Source organism: Lithobates pipiens, unplaced genomic scaffold (genome assembly GCF_037356315.1).
Source record: "Lithobates pipiens isolate NorthernLeopardFrog02 unplaced genomic scaffold, aLitPip1_a1.2 Scaffold_22, whole genome shotgun sequence".
NCBI classification, from domain to species: domain Eukaryota; kingdom Metazoa; phylum Chordata; class Amphibia; order Anura; family Ranidae; genus Lithobates; species Lithobates pipiens.
Genome location: NW_027507784.1, coordinates 137,978,798 through 137,991,357, shown reverse-complemented (window position 1 = coordinate 137,991,357; position 12,560 = coordinate 137,978,798). Strand labels below are relative to the sequence as shown.

At 40.8% G+C, this 12,560-nt stretch overlaps 1 protein-coding gene across 1 annotated transcript in view; it reads left to right on the top strand.

Annotated features, from left to right (window-relative positions):
• Nucleotides 1–12,560, top strand: part of CPS1 (carbamoyl-phosphate synthase 1) — a 179,499-nt gene that overhangs the window by 153,468 nt on the left and 13,471 nt on the right. The window contains exon 31 of the mRNA XM_077448349.1: nt 780–869. Coding sequence (XP_077304475.1) covers nt 780–869 — 90 coding nt within the window. The remainder of the gene's footprint in view (nt 1–779; nt 870–12,560) is intronic.

Below are 12,560 nucleotides of genomic sequence, written 5' to 3'. Positions count from 1 at the left end.
GATGGCGGGGCCATTCAGAAAGCACAGTGCAACTCGCACATGTGCCTTAGGAAACCAACTGTGAAGCCTGAAGGCAGCTCTAACATATTGGCTGTAGATACATTTTTACAGACTTCCCCTTGTAGTAAAGCTGAGGATCAGCTTGGCTGCCCTTTAAATGTGGCTCTTGAAAGAGGGTCAGGGTATGCCCTAGGTGCTCTTCCTTAATGACAGGTTATTTTTAAAAACATGGTATATATATTCCCATATAAATATATAAGCAGGTTAATTAAACATTTGTTTTTTCTTTTTTTTTTTTTACAAGCTTATTTCACAAGTCTCACTTTGGTTATTTACCAAGAAAATGCAATCTGCAAAAATAGCTGTAAAAAAGAAGGAATCGCCACTTAAAATCTCAGTTGTAATTATTAAAAAAACATAAAAACATAAAATTGTTATCTAATTTGAAACTTTTACAAACAGCAAAAGAGTAACTAAAAGGAAAAAAAAACAAAATTTGTCAAGATAATATTACTGGTGTATTATTGAGTCTATTCCATTTGAGAATATGATGTTTTTTCCCAACGACAGCATCGTAAATTTTGAAATCTGGGAAAGGTGTGTTAATCTGCTTTCTAAGGTCATCAGCCTGTTTCTCAATCAGTAAAACCATTTAAAAATGTAATGTATAGGACAAAGAAGATTATAGATGGAATGGTGTGTTTGCCTTAACTAAACTGTCTGTCCAAAAAGTACTGAAAGTGGCTCTCCAACGCTAACCTCATTCTTGTAATTTGCAGGTGAAAATTGCTACCAAGAAAATTGCAACTGCTTTTGCTATTTCTGGACCCTTCAATGTGCAGTTCCTTGTTAGAGGAAATGATGTTCTGGTAAGTGAACATGTGGCATTTAGGTAACTAACTCACTTCCTTGCTGGGGTCATCAAAACGACCTCCAAAGACATTAGCAAAACTTTGCTGGTGCTTCTGTCTAAACCATGAATGTGTGAGAGAGTTTTGTGAAAAAATACTGTTTAGCTTTTTTAAATAAGTTTAAATACAGATAGAGAAAGTTTTAGCATATCCTTGCTATAGGCAAGGATATATACATATCCTCTGAATGACCTATCAGGGGGTGTGGGGGCTGCCTTAAAACATTTGTCTGCCAAGGGCAAACCTTAAGGCTCGGTTCACACTAGCCGACTCCAAAGTTGTGCGATTTTCAGTGCAACTGTGGAGTCCGAATTTGGTACGAATTTGAAGTGACTTAGATACGTCTTTTACACTCTCTGGCACTGAAGCCTCATCAATGTTGGATTGAAGTAGTTCAGAAACTTTTTCTTAAGTTGCGGCGACTTCAGTAGTATCAATTGGAATGACTCCCATAGAGATAACAGGACATTTCACATGTCCTGCGACTTTGTGTCTCACAAGTCAGATCCTAAGTCACAGGAGTGTGAACCTAGCCTTAATGTTTGTCTTCTCTTCATATTTTTTAACCAGGTGGGAATCATAATATTTTCAGAATGAAGCTCTAGGTCCCAGTGCACACTGATGTGGAGCAGTGATTCCTGTGTGTTTCTCGCACTGCATCACAATTGCACTCCGTTAATGAGAACCACTGTGGGTGTCAAAGTGAAGATAATGACACCCCAAAAACACAGTGCGATTGGCTGAATCGGATTTGCAGGGGTGCAATTTCAGCCATACAAAATGAATGTAAAGAACATGCATTAATGACCACCTATAACCTAGTGATCCATTCCTGATGGTAAGAGGCCTGGCTTGTTGTGGTGTTGGTGGAGGACCTTTTGTTCACCTGCAAGACAATTATCATTCATACTCTAGGTGCTTCCCTGGAACGATGGACTTCCTTTTCTTTATTTAATGGACATTTATGCACCGCATTTCCTTTACAACATTTTTTATATTGTTACCTACAATATATGTTAGCTGCTGTCCGCCTGTCAATTTAACTCAAGCGCAGTAATTCTTTTATATTCATACAAAATGAATGGGCTCAAATTGCACCGCAAAGAATCACATGTGATTTGAACAGGAAAGCGGTGCAATTCCAGTCCGAATCACATGCAGTTCCCCACACTGCATTAGTGTGAACCTAGTCTCAGTTAATAAATTCAACACAAAACTGAAAATTATTTTACTTTTTTAACACAGTAAACTATTACATAATGCACTATTCAGTTTAAAAACTGGGGTAGCTAAGGAAAATAAATGCTAAATTGGGGCTTTTTGGAAAGACGGTACCACCTATATCTATATTGTATATACATACATCATGCAAAGTGGGGCGTTCAGGATTATGTAAAGTATAGCACAGTGTACAGAATGGGGAGGTCAGGAGTATGCAATGTACAAAGCAGCATACAGAGTCAGGTCAGGAATAAAGTACAATACAGTATGAAGATTAGAGTAGTCAGGAGTATGTAAAGTAGTACACCACAGTGTACAGATCTGTGAGGTCAGCTGTATGCGAAGGCAAAAAAGATACTTTAATGGTGATAAAATGACTTGAACTGCTTGGAGCCTAAACTTTAGGCTTGTCATCAACTGATATTTTGCACAGCAGTGGAGCAGATTGAAGTGTTTGTGGTACTGTGGTCTGAGCAGTGTTTTTTCCTTCATTGTAGGCTTCCTGCTAGGAGAGAAGGTCTACATAGTTACTGAGCACAGTTGTTGAAAAGGGACAAACAATACTGTTCACTAACATATCACTCTTGACCAAAAACTATATGATATTTCGTAATTGCAATGCAACCAATTGCTGGGCAATTTTCTCTACTTTCACCCATTGGTGACAGGCCACAGAATTGACAGGCCACAGAATGCCTCTTGGACATTCTAGAAGCCTTCTGTAATTTAAAAGTTAAACAAAGCCTCTGCCTCATGTAGTATCCTAATAAACTGTAACAAAATCACTTATCAACAAATCAGGCAGGCCTGAGAAAGGGGCCTCTGACCCCCCACCCCCGTTCTTGACAGCTGTTATTTCTTTATACAAATCCATAATGCAGTGGTGCCTTGGGATCCTTTGGCACAGCATTTTTCTTTTTAGACCCCTTTCACACTGAACTGCCCAGGCGTCAGCGGTAAAGTGGCGCTATTTTTAGCGCGGCTTTACCGTCATTTTAGCGGCGCTATTCGGCTGATATCGAGGCGGTTTTAACCCCCCGCCAATGCCCGAAAAGGGGTTAAATGTGCCCGCAAAACACCGCTGCAGCGTCGCTTTTCCGGCGGTATGGCAGCGCTGCCCCATTGATTTCAATGGACAGGAGTGGTGGAGGAGAGGTGGAGGACTGGTGTATTCACTGCTCCTCCACCTCTGCAAAGAAGCTGCTGGCAGGACTTTTTGTGACGCCCTGCCAGCGCAGCGCCCCACTGTGAAAGCACTCGGGCTTTCACACTGAGTTTGCAGCTGAGGCTTTTTTCAGGCACTATGCAGGCGATATGTTTAGCGCTATAGTGCCTGAAAAATGCTTTCAGCGTGAAAGGGGTCTAAAGTTCAAAACATGTGCCAGCTCAGGAAAAACATTGCCACAAACAGCATGGGGACACTTCCTATGTCCACTATTTCCCTTCCAATGTCCACTACTTTTTTCAGTGCAGTTTCTGATCTGTAATGGTAATTTAAATCCTCCTAGAACTACTGTCAAGAGTTAGTATATGCTGGCCCTGACCTCTAGACCATATCCACCGATGCTTCTTGTTGTTCCTATAATTCTATTAGTATTATAAAATCTAAACATACAACCACAAGTGCAATCTATGACTAAGGCCTAATGGAACATACATTTCATTTGCACTATTCTAACGTAGCTCTGTTCCCAACATTTTACTGTGGTTGCATGAATGGCCTCACACTGATAAAAATAATGACCACTTGTTTTAGTTCTATAGAGGTTTATCTGAGCTTTGTCTAATGGTATTAGAACATATCACAGCTTGACATGCTGTTTTCTCAATGATCTTTAGTTAATAAAACAAACAACAATGTACAAAGTACAGTAACAGAAAAGGCAATCATTGTTCATCTTTTTGACTGCTGGAATCCAGTCAAAAACGTTAAAGTATAACTGAAGGCAAAACTTTTATTTTAGTTTTGGATAGAGTGGAGAGGAATTAGAATAATTGTTTTTATTGCTGTATGTGTCCCCATTAGGGAGATTCATCCTCTCTATTTGTCCTGTTTACCATTATCATTTAAAGTGAAAGTAAAAGAAAATCCCAAATTTTGGGTTGTCTCCAGTAATGTAACAGAGGGGAAGTCTTCCAATAAGCACATTAGTTCTGGTGAACTGGGGAGTCCCTAAGGAATTCCCTTAATTTGCAGGGATTTCCCCTCACTTCCTGTCTGACTACGGGGCAGGAAGTTAATCTTTGCAATGGGACACAGGTGCCAAAGAAAAAAATAATCTGACAGAAGTTATAAAGCCTAGTACATGCGGTCAGATTATTGGATACATTTTGGTCAGTTTTTTGTTTGATGCTAGTCGTAGCAAATCGAAAGTGAAGAGGGTACTCACCATCAGAAAATTTTCTGAAGACAGAATTCAACGTCAGAAGTGACGTAATGTGTTCTTTCATTCCTGGCATGCCTAGTCTTGCTCTTCAGAATTTTTTTTTGTCAGAAAACTATACTAATGAAAAGAAAATCGGATGTTGTGGTCACATCAGACAAAAATTTTCAAGCCTGCACATCCAGGTTCTGTCTGCTGAAAATTCGTAATGGGCTGTCAAAAGCAGCTTACTAATGATCAGAAAATCAAATGAAATTTATCTTCAGATTTTTTGTCCGTGTGTACGGGCCTTTACCCTCCCTTAGACCCTATACACACTGTTAGATTTTCTGCAAATTTTTGTCTTCAGATTTACCAAAACCATGTAGTGCAAAGGCCTGCCTCATTGTCTCCAAATTGAAACTCTTAAAGCGGAGTTCCACACAAAAATTTCACATTTGGCGCCTTTTGGGGGAAGGGGGGTGGAGATACCTGTATAATACAGGTATTTGCACCCACTTCCGGGCATAGACTCCCACGCACGGGGGGGGGGAATCTACGCCAGTTCCTGCCCCCCCCCCCCCGCTGTCTGCTGGGAGACACACAGGTCCCAGGGACAGCAAGGACCATTCGGATTGCGCAGCATGACTGGTCCATGCACAGAAGGGAACCAGGAAGTGAAGCCGCAAGGCTTTACTTCCTGATTCCCTTACCGAAGATGGTGGCGGCAGCACCCGAGGACCGAGGAACGATTCGGCCTTGGGTGGCGACATCACGGGCGCCCTGGACAGGTAAGAGTCCTTATTTTAACAGTCAGCAGCTGCAGTATTTGTAGCTGCTGACTTTAAAAAAAAAAAAAAAAATTCGGCGGACCTCTACTTTAAGGTTTGACCTTATATTATATGGTTTTGGTAAACCTGAAAACAAAAATCGGCAGAAAATCTCATATTGTGTGTGAGATTTAACTCTATCCAAAAGTTTTTCTTATAGTTCTACTTTAAATGTGATTGGTTGCTTTAAAGCATTTAGGGAAAAAATTGAAAATGCTTTTTAATGGGTAGTTCTACACAGCAGATAATACATTTTGTTGAAGTGAGGGTCAGGAAGAAGAACTAGAATGAACAAGCTGCATGCACCCTGTTAAAGACTCTGATAGCTGCTCTCTTTGTGACCCATCTTTTTCAGTAGCCTCCAATATATTTCTTCAGCCTCCTGCATCTCTCTCCTGAAATTTGTGTTGTTATGATTGCCGTTGCCTGCAGCCATGCTATCAGGATGTGAGTCTGGCAGATGCAGAATAACACATAAACAATCTAAGAAGAGTGGAACACACGTATCTTGCCATAATATTAATACTTGAGAAAGTATTACATTTTGCTTATACAGTGCTGTTAAAATACTGCTTAGAGCACTATCCACACCATCTATGTGAAACAAGCCCATGGCAGTTACTTTACAGGGAGCCCGATAGGCACTATCACAGGAGGGCAATGATTGTCTATACCTAACAATAGATATATGTCATTTAGATTCAGTAGTGAGGCTGAGTCATTCATACACTGACAGATTTTAGGTATTGTACTTCAGGCTGAAGAGAAGAGATTACACATTCCAGCAGCAGTGTATGTAATAGCCTGGAAAAGCTTGGCAGATGATATAAGACAGAGGGGTGACTCGACTGCCAGTAAATCATGAATATTTTGAACTGTGGAAAAAAATAAAAATCCTATTAATGATATTAATAGTTTGGACAAAATTGCAACATTGCACCGCAACATTGCCACATATATGTTAATGTGATATATTTTGCAGCCAATACACCAAAATAGATGAAAAAACATACCCACATCATTTTTTAACATAGTGTGTTGTGGTGGGCATGCAGAGTGAGTATATTAACTGTGATTGTCCTTGTTTTAAATGAATGGCATTCTTATGTGTTATGCCGCGTACACACGATCACACATTCAGACAACAAAATCCGTGGGATTTTTTCAGACGGATGTTGGCTCAAACTTGTCTTGCATACACACGGTCACACAATGTTGTCGGAAATTCCAAACGTCAATAACGCGGTTGAGGCTTTTTTCAGGCGCTATGCAGGCACTATTTTTAGCGCTGTAGCGCCTGAAAAACGTCTGTGTGAAAGAGGTCTTAAGGTATAACTATAGGCAAAACCTTTTTTTTTGTGTTTTGGATAGAGTGGAGATGATTTAGAACACCTGTCAGTTTTTATTGCTGTCTTTGGGAAATTCACCTCTATAGGTCCTGTGTACCATTATCATTGAAAGTGAAAGTAAAAGAAAATCCCAAATTTTAGATTTTTCCAAGAAAAGAGGGGAATCTTCCAATAGGGACACGATTTCTGGTGACCTGTGGGTCCTCAAGAGATTCCTTTAATTTGCAGGGATTTACTCTCACTTCCTGTTTTGGCTATGGGACAGGAAGTGAAGGGAAAAGTCTCCATTAGGGCAAAAAAAAAAAAACAACTTACATATTCTCTTACTCTATCCAAAATGAAAAATAAAACATTTTCCCTATAGTTCTACATTAACATTAGCCATGCCCATGAACAAAGGCAACTTTATCTGAGCTTCACTAGGGGATATATTTTTATTTTTTATTTTTTTACATTGCAGAGATGGTTTTCAATGAAACTGTATATATACATTCATTCTGTGCAAATGGGAGAAAATAGAATGTTAATAGGTTATTTTCTCTCCATGAATAAAAGTTCCTCATTCATACAGAATAGAGTGAAGAGTGAATCAGGAAAATACAAAATTATGGGCAAAAATTATGGCCATTAGATGGAGCTGATGATCATAGAAAATATGTATTTATTATGAACATCAGCCCCATCTACTGGCCAAGATGATGTATCTTCTTCATTCACTCCATGAACAACATTCAGCTTAAGTTCACACTTGTGCTATGCGGGAACTAGTGCGATTACAGCGTCGGTTTGCGCATCGCATCTCTCCGGCAGGCAGTTCACACTGCCCTCTGCGAACCACTGTAGGTGTCAATACAATGTTAATAACATCCTAGATCGGTTCACATATCGCAGTGCGAACTGTGAATTCACACAGGAATCGGATGGCATAGGTCAGAACACTCGTGCAATCTGATTTCAGTGTGAGGGGACTGCACTCCCTGCACCTTTTGTGTGAATTCAATGCGAGTTCAGCCATACAACTGTATGGCTGAACTCCTATTGCACAGATCGGCCATGCAGTGCGGGTGCAAATCACATGTGATGTCTTTGTTCGCAATGTGAACCTAGGCGGAGAAAGAAAATAGCCTAACAACATTCATTTTGCCTTTTTAACACAGAACAAATGTACATGAACTTTCACAGGTTGAATAGCTCTGAGAATTTATTTTAATAAATACACCCCTAAGCATTACTAATTAGGAGATACAATGATTTCCCAGTTACTATATTTAATGAAGGTAGGTGTATTTCAGATGTTAATACAATTGCAGATAAGAAGAAAATGACTTCAGGGATCACGTGAGTTTACAAAATAATCACCTTTTTTAGGAGCCGCTCATGTTGCTTCTTCCTCCTGTGTCTGGAGCTGCATGCAGACAGCTGTATGCGACTGCCTGAATAATGCCAGCATCTCCATGTTCTGTCAGCAGACTATTGATCTGTCAGTCATTATTCTGAGAGAAATCTGACAAGGCATTGATAAGAAAAAAGCCCCTATCAGACAATATAATACAGTAATACCAGGGTGCTGTCACAAAAGGAACATGTCACCTGTCAGAATGTGCTGGTGTTAGACACAGATCAGAAAACCATAGGTGCTGGCCTATCTTGTGTAGCAGATTCTCTTTAAAGGTGCATTTTGTTACATGGCGTTCAGTACGTTTATGACCTGTATTTGTAGCAATGATAAATGCAGGCCTAAGATTACTCAGTGTTCTCATATAGTAGATTTATTGGGTCCATTTTATGGCTGTAAGAAGTAATGTTTTTATGTCAGAATTTCTTTTTCTTTTTGGGTGTGTATACATATAATCAAGAATGTAGGTTTATCATGTAAAAGTGACCTAAAAGATCAGCCCTGTCTAGTAGATCTGCAGTGGGATAAAGGGATCAGCAAGTAGCGGAGTCTGCATATAGTAAGAAATAAACATAGAAAAAAAGGTTTTACAAACATTTAATCCCAACTGGAGTTTTATAGCTTATTTTTTTTCTCTTTTCTCTGCCCTGCCATTTGTTATGATTTTTTTGTCCGATTTATGCTTGGATATGCCGTAAAATAACCTTTTATCTAAGTGGTAATGTACTTCCTACTTTCTTATTCCGGTGATCTGCACTTGCATAGCTAAGTAGTGGCCACACCACTCATCAAGAGCCCTCATGCAAACTTGGGACCTGTAGTGCTGACAAAGGAGAGGGAGCATGTCTCACCATAGCTGTAAGGTGATTGAATGCACTGGACAAAATGTTGGTGCTTATGGCATTGTATACATTTATATACACTCCACTAATTCCATAACAGGATAATATCTATTTAAGTGACTGATAATCTTATTTTAAATGGGTCTTTTAAAAGCAGCACACTGGCTTAGTGGATAGCACTTCAGCATTGCAGCACTGGGATTCCCGGTTAAAATACCCCAGCAAGGGAAACTCTGCACTAGAGGAGTTTGCATGTGCTTTCTGTGTTTGTGTGAGTTTCCTTCCACATACTAAAGACTTGCTGTTAGGTTGATTTTCTCCTGTCTAAACTGGCCTAGTGCAGGGCGCCCCTCGAATCTACATGCAGGGCACCGGACACATAGAATTCTATGGTTTTTTTTTTCTAAGCACATAATTACAGCACGAGGCTCTAATTGGCTTTATAAAAGGGTGGGCTCCGGGTGGCTGGGCACCCATAGCCCACCCAGTTGTGCAACTGTAGTGGCCACAACCCTTGCAGGGCAGCCTTGACTTACTTGGCTTACCAGTTACCTTCTCTTGGCCTGCTCTTCCATGTCTAGGGGTTCCCAGGGTAGATACCCAACGACTTGAACACTGACACGGATAAAGTCCTTTAACAAAGGTTTTATTTTGCAGTAGTAACATCCAATAACACAGTCTCTCATGGGAACAGAGGGCACGGGTGAAGAACTCAGGCACCTTGAACTGCAGGTCTAGCAAAATCTCTAATTCCACCCAGAGAGTAGCCACTCGCAGCTGGGTACTTCAAGGCTGAACAGATCTCTAGCCAGAGATCATGGCAGTCAGCACATTGACTCAAAACTTGAAGCAATCCTGTGAACCTATAGAAGTTGTAACTAAGGGTGAACAGGAACCTTTTTCCTCAGTACCTGGAACGTTTCCCGTCTCCTCAATGGCACTGGAAAAACGTGAATTCGTCCATGTCCTTCCCAACTCAGTAACCAGGCACTTCCCAGGATGCCACTTGCTGGCCCTCCTCCGAAGAGTCCTCCCCCAGTCACTTCCAGGAGCTGTGGTGCCTCTCCAAGCCGAGAGCACACCCGGACACCTTGAATCCTCCCTCACTTACTGCGCCTCGGACCAGCAGGGTCCGAGACTCGGGAACAGACGGATCTCTACCCCAGACCAGGCAGGTCTATCAGGAGCCTCTAACCAGAACATGTTGCGGGATGTTGAACACCCCGTGACCGGGACCCCTCGCGGGGCTACCCCGGTCCTGTAACCAGAACAGACCCCATGGGCCTCACAAACTCCTTTTCCTAAACACGTGACCCACACATCTTAAGTACCCCTTCCCAGACTCCGCAGCGGGCCCGACACTCCCACTAATTGGTTCCGAGAAGGTTGATACTCAAAATGTCCATCCAGGCCTAGTTCTGGCCTGTCATGTGCACCCCACTGCTGACATGACCAGGCAGATCTTCCAACACAGCCCGGACCAGATTGATGTCAAGGCCAACCTACACGATTAACCCTCAGAACCCCCACTGTTCTGAGGTAAAACTAAATTTACATGCGTATGACATTTTGTCCAAAATGTCATCCGCTACACAACATTAGCAAATTAATATACACTAATGTCTTCCTGTTTCTCCTGCCGGCCGTTAAGGAAGCGGGTCCTGAGACTCAGTTGCCCAGGAGTCCTAAGACCCAATTGGCCACGAGTCCTAAGTCCTGATTGGCCGGGAAGAGACACAGTGTTGAGTGAGCAGGGGTGGGGGTGTGATAGGTGTCTGGCTGGCTGGGGGTAACTGGCTGGCTGGAGGGGCCGCCAGCCTCCCTCTCCAAGAAAATTGAGCACCAGCCACCACTGAATAAGGACCATAGATTATAAGCTCCTTGGGGACAGGAACTGAATGTATAGTATGTAAAAACACTGTCTAAATTTTGTCAGAAATATATAAATGCCTATAATAATTAAACTTTTCAGTATAACACTGAGGTAATTAACAAAGAGTGGCACAGGTTTAGACCTGCAGCACTCTTTTAAGCTGAGAAAAAAGAGTAGCTCTTTCACCTAATTAACAAAAAGGGGCACAGTGCCATATACAGTTTATCAGGCCCAGAGTACCGCATTGAGACATTGTGAGCTCACCCCATTGGCTAATCTCCTATCTTTAATACTATAAAAAAATATGGAAGATCAAACTTGTAAAACCCGAAAGTCACATAAAATATGATTTTAATGTAAACCCTGCAATGATAACTCAATATACATGTGCCCTGAAAACACATTCCCTGGAAATGATAAAGACTGGTGCATAGAGATTTTACAAAAGTGTCTTGCAGGTGGTGCAGCACACACATTCATGTACCTGTCTAGAACTTGAAAATTAGGTGCATGCTGCTCCACTTTTAGAAAGCATATGAGTCACTTTTGCAAAATCTGTCTCTGTACGCCAAAATAAAGCCGGTGTTAATTAGCTTCACTTTTATAAGATATGAACTGTTGGTATTTTATTTTGAATTTGGTGAAGGTTTTGCTCCACAATGCAGAAGTGGAGCAAATGAAAATGACCTATATTTGGGGCATAAGTTGATTTTAGAACCAAAACTATCATAAATGGTTTTTGAATTAGGTGCAACATTTTACCAAGAGCAATTACTGTCAGAAGTGGTGCAGCAGCTTTATTCCCCCACTATATTTTCCCTTTAAAGGATAAGTTCACCTTTCATAACATGTTATGCTATACCCTTATTCAGGGTGTAACATCTTATGAATGCACCGCCCCCCGCACCCCCCATGATCCCTGCTGTGACAGCAGTCTATTGATCTTCTCCCCCTTTCTGCTGCCACAATTCAAAAAAGACACGGCCGTGCGGGGCTCGGTCCGCCGGGCTGCATCACTCCTTCACAGTCTTCTGTAAATGGAAAATTACGAGGTCCAGAAGTCTTTGCGGCTGTCTGCTTGTAGTTTTCAATGCAGTGTATATAATAGAAAATACTGCGCTAATTCAATAAAACAAAAAAACAAAATTAAGCAGATAATATATTATAACAGTGCAGCGCTATAATGACCATCATAAAGTGTAAACGCTATTGCATCTTATATGTGTATATATATATATATATATATATATATATATATATATATATCAGCATAAACAATAAAGTAAATAAAGTGCAAAATTCAAAAAGTATAAAAAGGTGAAAAGTCCAGTTCATAAATTAAAAAGCAGAATTCAAATGCAGGAAAAAGAAAGAAGATCCCAGTGCAGTCACGATGGTTGTGAATAATGGCAATAACAGTTTATATATCTTGCACCAATGTGCAGACAACCATCACCAAAGGAACTTACCGAAACGCGTGGAGTCAATTACCATAGTAATTCCAACCAAGCTTGTAAAAATCAGAAGTATGGTGCTTGGAAGGCAATTCTAAAGGTGTCATGTCTAAATATCATGATAGGGTCACCTCTCACTTCCACTTACCTTGGACCATGAAAATACAAAAAGCCTCCATATAGTGTAAAACTATAGCAGTAAAATTTATTTAAAAAGTAGTTGATGTGATTGTAGCCGTATTAGTGCAATTGTGACAGAGAAAATTGAGTACTGTCCATGACAGTACTCAATTTTCACGGACAGTACTCAATTTTCTCTTT